The 17145-nt window shown below is 31.6% G+C and overlaps 1 protein-coding gene across 1 annotated transcript; it reads left to right on the top strand.

The window, feature by feature from the left end:
* The first annotated feature begins 1328 nt into the window (after positions 1-1328).
* Positions 1329-15039, top strand: LOC129231124 (BEN domain-containing protein 5-like). The gene is made up of 7 exons (XM_054865371.1): positions 1329-1428; positions 3768-3904; positions 6732-6834; positions 8331-8582; positions 11152-11207; positions 12938-13196; positions 14906-15039. Exons 1-7 carry the CDS (start codon positions 1329-1331, stop codon positions 15031-15033), a joined length of 1035 nt encoding a protein of 344 aa, XP_054721346.1. The 3' UTR covers positions 15034-15039.
* Positions 15040-17145: the final 2106 nt, after the last annotated feature.

Raw genomic sequence — 17145 nt, 5'->3', positions numbered from 1 at the left:
GCGAAAATCAATCCTTTTAGTTATTATTATTATTTTTTTTTTTCCAGTTTGAAACGTTCATTTCAGCGGCTCTTAGTTGGTTTCGATGTTTCACCAAATATATTTATTTTTTAATTTGCATTTTCATCTGAAATTTGAACGAAAAAATTTTTTGTCCTTTTTTCCACCTCAACGCCGTGCAGGGTTTCCCTTCGCTGCATTACAAAATCAAATTGGGGGCTCGCTTTCTGAAAAAGTGAGATGTTTGGGGGCACAGAGATGAGAGGGTCACTGTAATCTCCCAAAAAATTCATAGTTCTGCAACATTTGCCTCACGGTTCTGCCAATTCGGAGACATAATTGAAATACTTAAATACCTATAATCACTGCAAGGTAGCGTATTCGAGCCCTGGAGTTGCGAATAACATATTACACACTTTAACGCGGACATGATCAGCTATTTCATGGAATAACTAAGATTCTATAAAATAACTGCATTACATACTTTAAAGCTACATTCGGAAACAGGCACCGCCGACATCGGTGCCACCGCAAGCGTTCGGAAGCGATCGAGTCCCAATCACTGACCTGTATACTAATAGGGGCTAGAATACAGGTCAGTGGTCCCAATACGTGCCGAACTTTCGGTGACATCGTATGCGCATGCTTACGTTCGACGACCTCTATCGGTCTCAACCGATCGGTTGATCAAATGACAGCTAATGACGTCAGCGCATGCTAAAGCATTGGAGCTGACATCATTACTTGTCATGTGATCAACCGTTCGGTAAGCTACCGAGCGCAAACATTGAGGGTTTTTTTTTATTTCCTTTGTTGGTTGCGTTCGACGAGCTCGATCGAGAGCGACCGGTTAGTTAATCACATGACAGCTAATGATCACGTGCTCCAATCAACGAATCAACTGCTTAGAATGGTAACCGCTGTGGTAAGCGGTTGATCATAGAACGCTTCCGTTAGTAACCAGTTACTTACCGGTCGACCGGTGAGTTTCGTCGAATGCAACCTTTGTGTAGTGACTAGTTTACTTTTTACAACTGGCAACGTGGCAACCCTGAACCGACCCGAGTTTTTGCACGTGCTGCGTGGAGCTCGGTCTTTTCGGTAAGCGTCGTTTGTTTCATGAAAGTTTTTTTTTTAAGAAAGTACGTTAATTTTACTGGACAAGTATGTTTGCATATGTGTATTATGTAATTGACAAGCAGTCGGCAAAGGTTCCCATAGGATTTATAAAAAAATTCAATGGAGATACTTATTCCCATCAACATACCTACAAAGTATTTTGGAGCCGTGAGATACATGCTATTCAGGACGAAAAAGATGCGTCCTGTATGGAGAAACTTTCCAGTTTGGAAAACCCACCTCCCAAGTCATCGTGGAATGTCAACGGCGGCGATGGCTATTACGCAGCATTTGTATTACGCTTAGAAGGTAAGTACCAATACGCTGTAAAATTGAAAGGTACTACTAAATTTACGCCCCTTTTAGTGTTCGCTAAAATCAGGAAGAGATTTGCTGATCTTTCTTATTCAATCTTTAATTACTGAGATATCCGCATTATTATTTTTAATTTTTGTAGGGAAACCTGAAAGTCAATTCATTATTATGCCGCTTGTTTGCCAAAACTTGCATGCCCTGTTTGAGATTTCAATCTTTTTGCATCCTGCAAATATTTCAATTATTTTAAACGTTGGAAGGTTTTTTTTTACCATATGCTACTTTATATCTTTATTTTATTCATTATTTCAATAATATTTTTATTTTTAAATTTATTTTAGAAAAAAGACAAAAGAATGGTCCAATTTCCAGTTTCGAATTGTATTGAAACTCGGCATGGTTACTTAAACTAAATTTTTTGAGTTCCAATGCAAGGAAAAAGGATAAATAATTATACATTTGTTTTCAATTCTCGCTGTGAAAAGTGTGTTCTACCACATAAGGAAAACATTCTACGCTGCTGCTATTTTCAATACCTTAAATTTAAAAAAGTTTTATGTTGGGGGAAAAAGATATTTTTCTTAAAAAAAATTGCTGCCTCTTTCAAAATCTAAGTTCATATAGAAATAAACAAACTTGCGAGAAATGGTGCAATATAGCAAATTTGTACCAAGTGAGATTTTAGTAACAAAACCATAGTTTGAATATCTTAAAGAAAAGAGATTTTAGTTCTTTCATTTTGCCTCTCTATAGGGTATGCTGTAATTACAACTAATTTTCTACAGCTATCCCATTTTCCTGATCTTTTTTATAACTGAAACTTGAGAAACAAATACTATGTTTTAAGAACAATATGTACCATGTATTATATTAACTACCCAATCATTTCAAGCATAATTGATTGGTATAAATTTCCATATTATCCTTAATTAGCCATTTTTTGTTAAATTTTTGAATGTCTCTAAGGGCTATTTTGATCTTGTCACTTTTCTGCTTCATTTAAGAATTTTTTTTATAGATTTCCTCCTTTTTGCTCTCTGACCACTCATCCCTGTGATGCAGGGAATTTTAAAATTTTATTCACTGATAATGGGACATTGAAGTCAATTGCCTCTCCTTGTTTTTTGGAAGCAATGTTATGCATTTGTGTCTATTATACAATATGTATCAAGTACACTAGCACCAACTTCATGGGGCTTGCGAGGGGGGGGGGGGGTTCGGGAACCCTAATAATTCGTGTTTGTCATTTTTTTAAGGGAGTGGTGAGTGCCTTGTGTAACAACAAGTTAATTTTTGCTTAACGAGTATCAATGAGAATTGTGACGTTTTTGAGAAATCTGCAGGCCTTAATAAAACTTGAAACATTAAGGCCAAGACTCTAATATGCTAAAAGATGTTCTCATCCGCCTAGGTTTACCTTTCAGGACTTGACCCCTTCAGGACAGAAATGCTTTGCAGTGCATCAAACATAAAGGGGAAGTTTGGCAGACTTCTAAAGTTGGCTTTTAATTTACAGCTTCAAGCAATGTATGAACACTCTATAGAATATTGCGTAAAAACAAAGTTGCTTAAAATATCATTTCAATGTATATAATTTCTGGTGTTTTAATCTGCTTAGTAACTAATTTAACGTTTGAGTGTTGGTTAAAAAAATAGAATGACAGCCCCCCCCCCCCCCCGTTGCCCACTGTTGCATGTTATGGCCTAAAAGATAATGTTTTCACAAAACTTTCAGAAACATTTAACAAGCATATAAGATCATTAATAAAATTGCAAATGAACAAAAAACTGAAATTCTATGCATTAAACTCATAAAAAAGGGTAAAAGCATCACTGTTTGCATTTTAATCATAATAAAAACATTGTTAATACTTTCTTTAGAAATATAAAAACTAACAACATGCTCGTAGCCGCAGTACAGGATTTCGCTTGGAGTGTTTCTCTAACTAGCTGTATGGTTTGATCTCAAAGTTCGTGGGATTAAAAAAATTAATTAAAACTTGGTCGTGTTTTAAAATCCGGTTTTGGAGGGTCTGTTAACTATCTGATAGTCAAAATTAAAATTTTTAATAGGTTGATACTATCCTTACCCTTTACCATTAATGGCTCCATATCTGTTATGAGTGTAATGATACATTGAAGTAATTGCAAGTTTCCAAAGCTAGTGTATAGTTAGTAATTTTCCTATCTTTGCAATTGCTTTAAAATTTTGTGGTTCATCGCATGGGTTGTAAAATTCAGTAGTGCCAAAAGAAATCAAACATTGTATTTAGTTATTAAATTTCACGAAAATGAGCCATGACAGTATTTTACACATATTTTTTTTTTTTAAGATTCACTGGATGCTCTCATAGCTAGCCTGAAACAAAAAAGGCCATTGATGCCCTTGACTCAGTACGCAGACCAAACTCCAAGCAGTAATACAGAAGAAGAATCTCTTCAAATTGAAAAAGACCTAAAAAAACAACAAGTATGCTTGTTTTTTTTCTGTTATCTTATTCATTTTTGTAATTAAGTAAGATTTATTTTGCATTATGAGAAGTTTAGTTAATAGCAGTGTTTGTTGATTTAAATCAGCCTGATTTAATTCATAACAAATAAAGTGATTTGTTTTATTCACAAAGTGAGGTTCAATTGGCAAAACTACATAGACCTTTCTCTGCCTGTCTCTCGTGTGTGTAATCTATCAACCAGGGTTTTTCGATATATAGCTGTCTATATATTTGAAAATATCAAATTTTGCCATTATCTATATATTTTTCTAAGTACGACAGTTGCGATATAATTAAATGTATTAATCAAACATTCTTTATTATTAGAAATAATCAAAAGTAATATATATATATATATATATATACATATACACACAGTCTGACCTCCATATATTGAAGTAGCAAATTGCTGGAAAAAAATTCAATATATAGAAACTCTTTATTTTATCACATAAATCACCTAAAACATTAAAATTAATTTTCGTGTATGAAACCCAATTCCTAATTTATACGAGCATTAGATAAAATAAAAGTAAATAATTTTAAAAATAACAGAAATTACATTTTTGTGCCTTCATACATCTTCATTCTTCGGCAATTTAACTTGATCTGCAACATTAGGGGATTTTCGTTTTGACAATGTAATCGAGAGAAAAGTAAAAAATCAATCTATTTAACTTGAATGATTTTTACTGAAACTAAAAAGACTAGTAATGATACTCAACAGACAAAAGGGGTAACTTAGTCCGAAAAAAATGTTATGGATTTGTACTGACTAATGCATATTTTTTATTTCTGAAATATATAAAATTTGTAAAAGCAGTTAACCAAAGAAAAACCATCTTAAGGATCTAATGCTAAAATAATTCAACTATAAAAATGGAAATATATTAGTTATGCTATATTTTATTTCCAACTAGCTACATTGCCTGGCTTTGCACGGTCTACCTTGAAAATAATAGTTATTGTCAAGTGATGCATATTCAACAATTGGGCTTTAATTAAAAAAAATACTGTAAACATTATTATATTCATAAATATACTATGTATATTTATGAATATAATAATGAAAAAAATTGGTGAATTATTATAGTAACATAAGAAAATAAAAATAGTTATTTGAAGAAGGTTACTGTTAAATGACTTAGGTTTGTACTGATTGAAAATATCGGATGTATATCTAAATATCCAATATATATCAACATATCTGAAATTTCTGAACCTTGGTATTAGCACCTTAGAGCTATGTCTGGGCACTGCATCGATTCATCGTGGAAAAACCCTTGTACATCCTACATCATTGAACTGGTTTAGAGTTTTTCTCTAAACCAATGCATTGATACCACACTGACTACAAATCCTTAACACCGATGCACAGACCCTGGTCTACTATCTTTGCAGTTTTAATTTCTTAATTGTTTCAAAACACTGGTGGAAGCAGGAGCACCATGCTATGAGGTAACAGGAGGTCACTGTGACCTACCAGAAACTTCTTTGTTGAATTTCATTTTCTGATGATTCAGTAAATTTAGAGATTGGGACTGCACTGCAATTTTTTTTTTTCAATAATTATGTTTAACATCTCTTCTCAATAGATTTTATCATTGTATTTTATCATTGGGTAAAGATTGGCATATATAGTATATTCTGGCTGGTTAGAGTCCCAGGCTTTATTTGGCTAGTTAAAAAATCATTTGGCTAATTAAAAAAAGTCACCCTCTCCCAAATATTCCGGGGCATCCCCGTAAGAAAGTATCTCATTTCTTTTTTCTCTAAATTTGCAGAAAATGGAATTTTTTCAAAGATCTTAGCAGAAAATAATATTAACGAACAAAGGTTATCATAAGCACTCACCAAAGCAAAAAGAGAAAAAAAAACAATGCTTAATTTGCAACAGAGATTGCATACACAAACTTTTGTATGTTTCATTGCTTCCTTTTGCTCACATCTTTTTGCATTGAAAAAATAGGTCCTATTTCATCTCAAAACACATGTCTGTAATCTATATTACTATCTTGTAGTACTTTTTCTGCTTTTGTTAATTTCTTGCTATTGTTAGAATATGTTTGTAGTTTTAATATTTTTAATCAAGAATATATTTTATAAAATTTAAACAAGCAGTCATAAATAAAGCTTTTTAAAAAGAAAAAAAAATGTACATCAATATGCATTGTAACCTAGCAATGTAAGGTTAGTGATGCATCACGAAGTAGAAATTCCTTTATCGTCCAACCAGAGCTAAAAGGGGAATAAATTTAACCTGTGAGATTGCACGGGGCAGTCTCCACATTCTTTTCCAAACACCTGTCCTAGGGTAAATATTTATCGGTAGTCGATCACTTTCAGTACCCTCCTATCTAACTCCTCTTGGTAGGTAAAGTGTTATTTTTACTTTTCTTTTCACACGTGAAGCAATCATTTTTTGGAATTCACATGTTTATGGGGTAACTCACTCTCCCCACGCAACTATTGCTGCTTCGAAATTTATCATTTTAAGCAGCATAGTTTTTGGTTCTCTAGCTCTTTTTGTATTTATATTGCTTTGTGCTCATAATACTGGCATGCGAAGCATGAACTTTCAGTTATGAAAAGATAGAAAATGATGATTTATAGAAAATTTTAGATAAACTATGACCCATAGTTAGATGAAATCAAATAAGACGTGCGGCATACGCAAGTTCAATATCAAACAGTATTATGCTGAACTCTTTGTTAAAAGTCAATTTTTCTGTTTTTTTCCAAAAGAATTGGGAATAAAACTTTTTATCTGTGAAAACATATGTTAAAATTTTTTTTTTTTTTTAGGAGTTAGAGTTTAAGAAGTTAGAAATGTCGGCAAAAAAAAAACGGGCTGAAGAAATTTTCACTGCAGCAAAACAATCTAGGGAAAATGCATTTAATGCTCTTGGTAAGTATAATTGCATAATACAAAAGAGTCTATTATTAGCAGAAGCAGAGATATAAGCTAGAGATTGTAAACAACACATAAAAAAGGATACTGTAGAAAGGGGGAAGGAAACTAGTTTTCTACAGTTGTTTTCAAAATTGTTTTTTTCAACTCCAAAAATTTCGATGTTTCTAACATGAAATAATATATTAAGAAATTTATTATTCCAATGCTTTTTTTCTTTAAGCACTTATATGCTCAATATCCCACTTGAAAAAACAGTTTGAGCTGTAATTTACCGGTTGATCATTATTTGCTTCTTCTGTCCGAAATGTTGCATATTATTGGACAATGCTTATTTAAATGTTATGCAAGTTTGCTAAATATTTGTTTCTTTTTTTCATCTTTATTTTTGAGCCAATGCAGACTTTCCTGTTAAGTACATTAATAAACAAGGTGGATAAGTTTAAAAAAAAATACTTAAAAAAAAACTAAATGGTTTGTCTTTATTTAATAGATTATCATTTATTTATTTTTCAATCTTACATTTCAAAAGTGCTAAAAAAGCATAAGTCAGTCAATATTTCATTTTACTACTAATTCGCTTGATCACATAAGATTTATAAATATAATTGTCATTGATGCAATACAGTGTTTGAAAATCTAAGCTCTGAAGAATATTTAAATGAGAAAAATAACCAAAGATGGCTAACAGCATTTAGAATGTACTTTTCTTTATCCAAAATTAGTCAGAGCAAGAAAAAGATGCATTACATTTTGAAAATAAAAAATATCTGTAGAATTCTGTGCTCTTATATAAAAAAAAATAATTCCTGATTTTCATTTTTAAAAGACCTTTTTTAATCCCAGTGTAATAAAAATAAATTTCATTATTTGATTTTTATACTGTCAAAACTAAAGAATACATAAAGATAAGAAAAAACTTTATGACTTGTCTTTTTGTTCAAGGCTTTTTATGAAATTTTAAAAAAATATGTATTAAAAAATATGTTTCCCGAAACCAGGACATTGAAAAAAAAGGAATTATTTTTTTACCTTAGTTTTTCATATTTGCATAAATGCTCTCACTGTTACATTTGGTGGATATTGTTATTGTTGCAACATTATGAACAAAATGTGTGTTAATATCTTAATTTCTAAAGTTTTGTAATGTACGTTAGACTTAAAATTCATTTGTATCGTTTAGTGGATAGGTTATAGTTCAAAATTTGACAAATCATGCATATGCAATGAATTACATGTGGATGGGGGGGGGGGGGGTCTGTTTAAACTTTTACTATTTAAAAAAAAAACTGTTGAAATTATATTACAATTAAAAAAAAAAACTTTCTACACGAAATTAATGGTTAATTGATAGAATGTTGAAAAACAAAAGCTTTTGGCAGTGATAAAACAGAGAGGGATTTTTTTCATCATTTAAAGTGGAACTTGTAAAAAAAAATAATTTTCACAATTTTTCTAGAGAATTTATTAATATATTGCATTGAAATTTTCAGATCCGGGGAATGATAGCGATTTTAGGCTATCTAGTGATAGCGAAGATGACCCTGAAGTTATACCTAGACGTAGTTACACAGAGCTAAAAGCTACATTAGATCTGTGTGAGAAAGAAAAAGATGAACTGGAAAGGAAAGTTATTAAACTCCAAAAAGAGTGTGATAATTTGAAACAAGAAACGCAGGAAATTGCCACACTTAGATCTCTAAACTTTCAGCTACAAGAAAGACTATTAAAATCTTTTCCACAAGGCAAGTTTTGTAAAGGTTTTTCTGTTTGCATAATCAGCTGAGAATATATAAACTATTTTTTTTGTTGTTGTACTTGTGTAGTTTTATGTTTATTGTTTTGGTTGATAAAAGTACTTAGTTAAAAAGATAACCAAAAATATAGTTAAATAAAATTTTGCTCCTATAAAGTGCTCCTATGCCTGGGTTGCCCCCCCCCCCACAGTTTTAATGCTCAACTGGGTTAGTTTTTTCAGCCAAAATGTTACATTTTCTGTATTTTTTCTAGCAGTTTATTTCATGGTGAAATTAATTTTATTAATTGTACATTAAATGCTATATTAAAGTAATAGATCAGGTTTCAGTAATGAGTGATTCTCCAAAAACCTGACCTTTTACAATCATAGATTCATAAAAAAAAATGTTTCAAAAAATCTTTAAAGAAATTGTTACTCTTTCATTATGAGAATTATTAAGAGAAAAATAAGGGAACTCACTTTAAGTATGCTACACCCCTCAAGGGGGGGGGGATTTAGATGCCTGGAGTGTCACAAAGCACCAGGAGAGTAACAAAGGAGTTTCATTAAAGGTTATGAAAGATTTTACAAGACTACGAAAAAAGTTTATTACTTGACAAAACAAAAGCTATGAAAACCTCCCTTAATGGGCACTCCTAAAGGTGAAGGTATTTCTTTGAGTCATAGGCCCTTTGTATAGGTTGTTCCATGTTATTCACTCTGAATAACTTACACTGCAAATAATGGACCAATATTTGAATGTATATATACACGTACATTAGCACGCCATAGCGTAAATTACATACGTAACTTTAACATAATTTCCATAAACAGTTCAGGGTTACCGTGCCACAGGAAAACCTGAAGAAACAGGGAATTCAAAAATCAACAAAAAAAAAAATGAATTTCGAAAATTTCCTCAAAAACCTGGAAAATACAAGGAATTTTTTTCCCCTTAAATTAATGTTACAGAAATCAATTCCCAAATATATAAACTATCAAAAATTAAATAAATAGTAATAATTATAATGAGAATATTAATAAAGTTCAAAAATAAAATAAAAAATGATAATTTTGCTGAAGTTTTTTTAAAGTAAATATTAAAATATTTATCATAAAAATAGAATCTTGAATTTCATGATAAATTATAGTGTATGAAATTAGTCGTCAAATAATCATTGTTCTGGGTCACTTATACACTTTTAGGTCCATGTCTAAGAGAAGTTTTTTTTTTTGAATAAAAAGTTGAATATATTCAACCACCATGCTATTTTTAGTTATTATGAATTCATATTTATTTTCCCTTATTTATTTAGAAATTTGTGTTTTGTTTTTTTACCCTGTGGTGAAATTATCAACATATTATTGTTCTTTTCCAAATAATCAGTGCTCGCTCGTTTGTAATGTTTTATTTTCATACAGGGAAAACACAGAATTTTTTTTCCGACATTGAGTGGCAACCCGGAGTATGATTATAAGGAAAAAAAAACTCAGTACCTGAACTAGTTTCATAGTAACTTTAAAAAGCTTTCATGGCACGAAATTGCTTTAATTTTGTGTTCTGCACTGTGTTCACGTTCTAAAACATAACATTCTCTCTGAAAGATTAGTCTGAACAACAAATAAATGAAATAAAAATTATTCGACTACATTTTTACTTGTCTCCTAAATCTAGCTTTTTTAAAAAAAAAAATCATAATCTTGTTTTCTAACTAATGTGTTATAAAAATGATGCCAATATACTGACATTTTTATTGCGAATTGAGTGACTTTCCTTACACAAGGCCTTTTTTCTAGCCCAAGAATAAAATTTTAGGTAAAAAATGTAATTTTTCTATTCTAACCTCGTAACTCAATTACACGTTATAGGCAGAGTTACTATATTTATTTTATTTGAAACAGAAATCTTGTCCAGAAGAGTATCTGCCAAAATGTTTCATTCCTCAGTTTTGAACTTCAAAATTGTAATACGTACAGGCAGGCAAATCATATCAACAAAATCCATTATGAATCGAATGAAATGGGAGAATAAACAGTATTGTCGTACGGCAGATTGAAAAATTAAAATAACTGAACTAATTCCTAGGAACAGGAAAGCCTTAGGAAAAACTTAATAATGATATACTTCGATTATTTAAACAAATTGATTGAAACCAAAATATTATACACACTTGAATATGCATAATTCAGTAAAAAAAAATAGAATTTGTGGAATGTTGATACATTTTAAAATAATCTTAGTGCATTTGAGAAACAGATTGAGACATACCGGTAGAGTGGCTTTATGGTTTAAAAAAAAAATTACAGAAAAGAAAAAAAGTATTTCTTAATCTTACAATTTAAAAAAATAACTTTCTAGTTCAACAATTTTTTTATGCTTCGGGGACTTGATATTTTCAGGATTTTAGAGAATCACCCCAATTTATTAGCCTTGGTAAGACCCTACAAAAAGAACCACATGAGCTAAAATATAAATGCAATATTTTACATTCTAACAATATTCCTCAACATAAAGGTATTTGTTTTTATTGTTTTAAAGCTTAATTTGAATTCTAAGATGATGGTACATTTTACAGGAGAATGCTCCCATGAAAGTTCTGAAGATGTTGAAGTGAATTTAGAAACGATGGAGGTATGAACTTATTTTGTTTAAATACTTAAGGTTTTGCAAAAAGTTTTGTAGAAAGAGCTTGCAGAAAGTTTTAAATTTTATCTTCATCTGTGAGCATTCATGGCTGAACTTTAGCCATTTTCGTAACGGAACTACGCTCTGTTGCAAAGGTGTCGCAAGACTTCTAAAACAAAACCTAATTATCGCCAAAACTTTTGGAAGCAACAAGAACATAATTTTCAATGTTTAACGTTAATCCTGTTCAAGCCTCCCTTGACCCACATGCTGTAGATCCAGCACCACTGGCTGGTTTTGAGAAACAGTGCTGTTACCAAACAGGATATAATGAGTATTTATACAGGGTGATGACAGATCAGGGAAATATCAGGGAATTTCGAAAAAAATAACAAAAAAAAATCAGGGAAAATTGATTTTATGAGGTTTTTTTCCTTTGCAAATTAAGTACCTAAATTCTCTACGCATTTTCCGCCAATTATCTGTTCAAAAAAAAGTTAAAATTAATGAAGGTGCGATTATACACTGCCGCATATTTGTGCATTTTTTTTCCTCAATATCAAAGTATTGCATATTACTTATTAACCACAGGATGAACTTCCTAAGATTGCTTCTGTGTCTGTAAAGTTTATTTTACCTAGCTTAAAGTTTGCTTTCATGCTTTCAATACTACATTAAGTAAACAACCCTACAGGCAAAGAGGAAATCATTAATGCCTATTTGCTGTCACCGAAGATTATAAAGGTTTTCTTTTCTTCAGGCTTAAATGATTCTTTTACTTTAAAAACAAGTTGCATTCTTATATATATATTTTGAAATTAACCAACTGCTTTTTTCCCCCCTCGCATTTCAAAGCTGTTTGTTACAAAAGCAACCTAATTTTTTTTTTCGATACATACTGAAATCATTTGGAATAGAGCTAACTTGTGTACTTAAGTAAATATCTTTATTTTTTATTAAAATGCTGTAATCATTCATTAAAACCTATGTTCTTGATTAGAGAAAAGCTCCCCATGAATGGATGTCAAAAGGTTTCATCTGTTTTGCATAAATATGTCAATTAGTTATATAAGAAAAAACTACATTGCTTCTATTATTTCACTATTGCTTGTTATTCTTGCAACAATCATTATAGTGTTTGAAAATTTAGTTCAAAATAATTTCAATTAATTTTTATTTCTATCATAAATAGACATGTTTTTAAGAGTGATTTTAATCATTTCTAAAAACTCTTATGCTAAGTGGTTACTGGAAGTATTTTTTAAAAATTTTATATAACTTTCCATGTAGAACAATAAATAATATACTATTTTGTAGTTTTTCCCCCCAAAAAGATTGACATTTTTTAAACCATTTGATTAAAAATACAGCATCTTTTAAAAATATATCTTTAGTTCAACAACTTTACACAACTTGAAACGTTTAAAATATTGCATTTTATACTAACATACAATGGATTCCAACTAGAGCAAAGAAAGGAAAAAAAATTATCATTGGTAACGTATATCAAGAAAATTTGAACTTAACACAGAAGTTTCATAATGAAGAGAAATGTTTAGAACTAACTGAAGTAACTGATTAGGTGTTCTGAAAATTTTAGTATTCTAAGTTTCTAGAATTCTTTCTGCTATGTAATATAGAAGTCGAAATTTACTATTATGTGTTTTATTTGTATTCCTATTCTGCTTTGATGAAACTATGCAGCTTTAATATAATCTGCTAATTTTTCCTTGCAGGTAGAACTTGGAGCAGGTATATCAATAAACAAAAAAGTATACCAGGGGATATGCGAGTTGGATGACGTCAGGAAGTTTACAAAAAGTTTAGCAGTAGCCATTTGGGGGAGCGACGTCCTTGCTGGGAGGTCTGTTAAGGGGAGAGCCTGCAGAAACCGAAATGGACCCAAAAAAGTGGATGTGGAATCTACCCCTACACATTCCAACCAGCAACAGGCAAAGCCTCCCCTCACGCCAGAGAAATTGGCAGTAATTTCAGGTAATACAAATGTCTTCTGATTACTATGAATGCTTTTTTTTTTTTTTTTTGTATTAAAAAAAATTGTTTTTTTAACATTGTAAAAGGCAATAAGTTGAAGATAAACTCAAACAAATGTTATAAATTGTACTGTTAAAAATAGTGTATCTATCTATATATGCATTTATGTATATGTCTCGTAACTTGTACCAAATAGCAGAAAATTGACAGTCAAAGCAGGTATTGATAGATTCGTAAATTTTCAGACATGTTTAGGCGACTTTCATTTTTTAGGATATAATAATGAAAACTTCCATTTGAAGCAACTTCTCATTTGCAAAATTATTGAGCTAAACTACTAAATGTCCGAACTGACTGACATCGAAACTACTACTCAAAATTACAGATAGTCTGTTGCTGAAGTCGTGCAAATAGTTGCCTGCCAGGAAACAAACCTACTGACTACTTTGACTTGGATAAATAGTTTCTGGTTCAAACAGTGAGTTTGATCTGTCCCATGAGGAAATAATTCAGGAGTGCTCAAGTAGAAGGAGGGAAGTCAAGGCATGGAAATTTTTGTATAGAGTGCCATCAACATCCCTCTGCAGCTCTCTTCCTCCCTACATTCAGTTCTATTTCTAAGAGTTGTGAGCAAATATTTTTGCTATTTCATTCTCTAAAAGTACAGAAGCAGGCTAATTATAGAAAATTGGTTGCATTTATTCCTGTTAAATGTGCTGAAATCAAATGCATTATTTCCATACAGTAGAACTTTGTTACACTGCCTTGGTAGACTTAAGTTGATTTTACCCGATGTGTCATTGGTCTCATGTCCCTTTTTCTTAAACAAGTTCCACTTGCGTTATGTATCTGTAGATTTGTACATGTCCATGCTTGTTATACACAATGACTATTTCTGCATTCCATTTCAAGCTCTTGGATGTTTTAAGAAATTACACAACTTGTCTTCAAGTATGAGTTTCTTATGTTGGCTATAATTTTTTGTGGGTACATTTTTGTTTCAAGGTAGAAAACTGTAAAAACATTTAATTTTTGCTAAAAGATGCTGATTTCGGAAATTTTATATGAACAGAACCAAAAGTTCATAATATATACAATGAAGCACCGTCAATGAGTTACTCTTCTACCAGTTCTTATCATTTACTATAAAATTGCCCGTCATGGTATGACTTGTGAAAATTGTTTCTACATTTGAATGAAGCAATTGCCTGTTTGATGATATTTTGATAGTTGAAATTTTAACCCTAACTACAGTGGATTAAGCTTAACTCCAGTTGATAGCGTTAATTGTTTTGGTTTGTTTTCTTAAAATGAAAGTCTTAGTAGTAAAACAGTTACGTTACCGGATCAAGTTCAGTTTTGTTCAGCATTTCCCTGCATGTTAAAAATTATCAAAACAAATTATCATGTGATGGCGCGAGTTTCATTGTTGAAGCACGCGGGTTACTCAACCATTGGCTATTACTTGTGTGAGAGTATATTTTAAAATTTTGTCCCATTGGAGAATAAGGTATATTAACATATACCTATTATATTTTTTTTGTTTTTTCCAGTCCCTTCGAAAACAAACGGTGCTTCAATGTACGTATAAAGTTGAAATTTTATCTATAAACATTGAAACAATATATACTATTGTCGTCAACTTTCAGTTTCATTATACTGCAGTAATATTATGTAGGTATTAATTTCATGGTTTATTTTCTTTTCAGGACAAATGAGGGAATATTTAGTTAAAAGAAAAAGAGACTGTGTAGAAATTGAAAAAGAATTGAAAAAAAGAAATAAATATTTGTCGGATAAGATCCAGGATATATGTTCCAGACAAATTTCACAATAAAATACTTTGCCCATATTGTTTGTAATTGGTTACTTTTTTGAGTTAATATGGAGAAGACAAAAGGCTGAAACAGATAATAGATGGCAATCTTAAATTTGCCAAACAATTGAGAAATGTCAGTTAAAATTTATTTCTGTAATATTGTGTTGCTAGATTATGTCAATGAAGGAATACATGTAAAATTAAATAATGATGTAATTTTATTTTAATTCATTATATTTAGCATTTTAAGTATAACCTTGGAGAAATTAGTGCTAAGTATCTTATTTTAAATTTGAAATTTTATTTACATAATGTTTACTTAACTCAGTAATGTAGTCTAAATTCGACATGTATTTTTCCCCTCTCTGCATGATTGGCAGCTGTGGAACAGCAAAAACTGAAAGAAATGCATAAAATCATGCTAGAAAAGGAAAATATTAAACCAACGGTAGGTAGTGAAACTGCTGGAGTAACAAAATAAAAAGCAACGTATGGTAGAAATGTTGCGAGAAACACAGTAAGTAAAAGCAACGCTTGGTAGAAATTATGCTTGATTAGCAATAAATATTAGCAAAAATTAATAGCAACGGATGGTGGAAATGGTGCTAGACTCAAAAAGAAAAAGCAACACATGTTAGAAATCATGCTAGTCTAGCAAAAAGAAAAACAAGGAGTGGTAAAAATGAAGCTAGACTAGCATTAAAAAATGCAACACATGGTGGAAATTTTGCTAGACTAGCAGAGAATACGAGCAACCTATGGTAGAAATCATGCTACTCTAGCAAAAATTAAAAGCAACGGGTGGTAGAAATGATGCTAGACTAGTATTTAAAAATAGCAACATAAGGTAGAAACCATGCTAGGCTAGCAAAAATTAAAAGCAACGGGTGGTAAAAATGATGCTAGACTAGTATTTAAAAATAGCAACATAAGGTAGAAACCATGCTAGGCTAGCAAAAATTAAAAGCAACGGGTGGTAGAAATGATGCTAGACTAGTATTTAAAAATAGCAACATAAGGTAGAAACCATGCTAGGCTAGCAAAAATTAAAAGCAACGGGTGGTAGAAATGATGCTAGACTAGTATTTAAAAATAGCAACATAAGGTAGAAACCATGCTAGGCTAGCAAAAATTAAAAGCAACTGGTGGTAGAAATTATGCTAGAAAAAAAGTGAGTGCAAGCAAGTGGTGCTAGTGATTGTTGCTAGACCAGCAACTTATTAAAGCAACGCAAGCTAGAATTCGTATGCTAGGTAGCACTAAAAGTGGGCCAAAACAGTGCATGGCATGCTAGCAAGTCTGCGAGAACTAGCTACAAATAAAAGCAACACATGGTAGAAATCTTGCTAAGAAAGCGAAAAAAAAGCATTAGATGGTAGCTAGCAAGGAAAAAATACCATCTGGTGGTAGTAATTGCTGCTAGGCTAGCAACTTAAGCAGCACAAGCTGGAATATGTATGCTAGCTAGCACTAGAAGTGGGCCAAAGCAGTGCATGGCATACTGGCAAGTCTGCTAGAACTAGCAAAAAATTAAAGCAACACATGGTACAAATCTTGCTAGAAAAGCTAAAAAATGAGCTCTGGATGGTTGCTAGCAAAGGAAAATTAGCACCCGGTGGTAGTAAATTACTGCTAGAATAACAGCAAGTAGTGATAGTAATTGCTGCTATTCTAGCAAATTACTCTAGCAACACAAGCTAGAAATTGTTTGCTAGCTATCATTAAAAGTGGGCCAAAACAGTGCATGGCATGCTGGCAAGACTGCTAGAACTAGCAAAAAATTAAAGCAACACATGGTACAAATCTTGCTAGAAAAGCTAAAAAAAGAGCTCTGGATGGTTGCTAGCAAAGAAAAATTAGCACCCGGTGGTAGTAAATTACTGCTAGAATAACAGCAAGTAGTGATAGTAATTGCTGCTATTCTAGCAAATTACTCTAGCAACACAAGCTAGAAATTGTTTGCTAGCTATCATTAAAAGTGGGCCAAAACAGTGCATGGCATGCTGGCAAGACTGCTAGAACTAGCAAAAAATTAAAGCAACACATGGTACAAATCTTGCTAGAAAAGCTAAAAAAAGAGCTCTGGATGGTTGCTAGCAAAGAAAAATTAGCACCCGGTGGTAGTAAATT

Source organism: Uloborus diversus, chromosome 10 (genome assembly GCF_026930045.1).
Source record: "Uloborus diversus isolate 005 chromosome 10, Udiv.v.3.1, whole genome shotgun sequence".
Lineage (NCBI taxonomy): Eukaryota > Metazoa > Arthropoda > Arachnida > Araneae > Uloboridae > Uloborus > Uloborus diversus.
The sequence above is the reverse complement of the archived record's forward strand: the minus strand, read 5'-3'. Positions and strand labels throughout refer to the sequence as shown.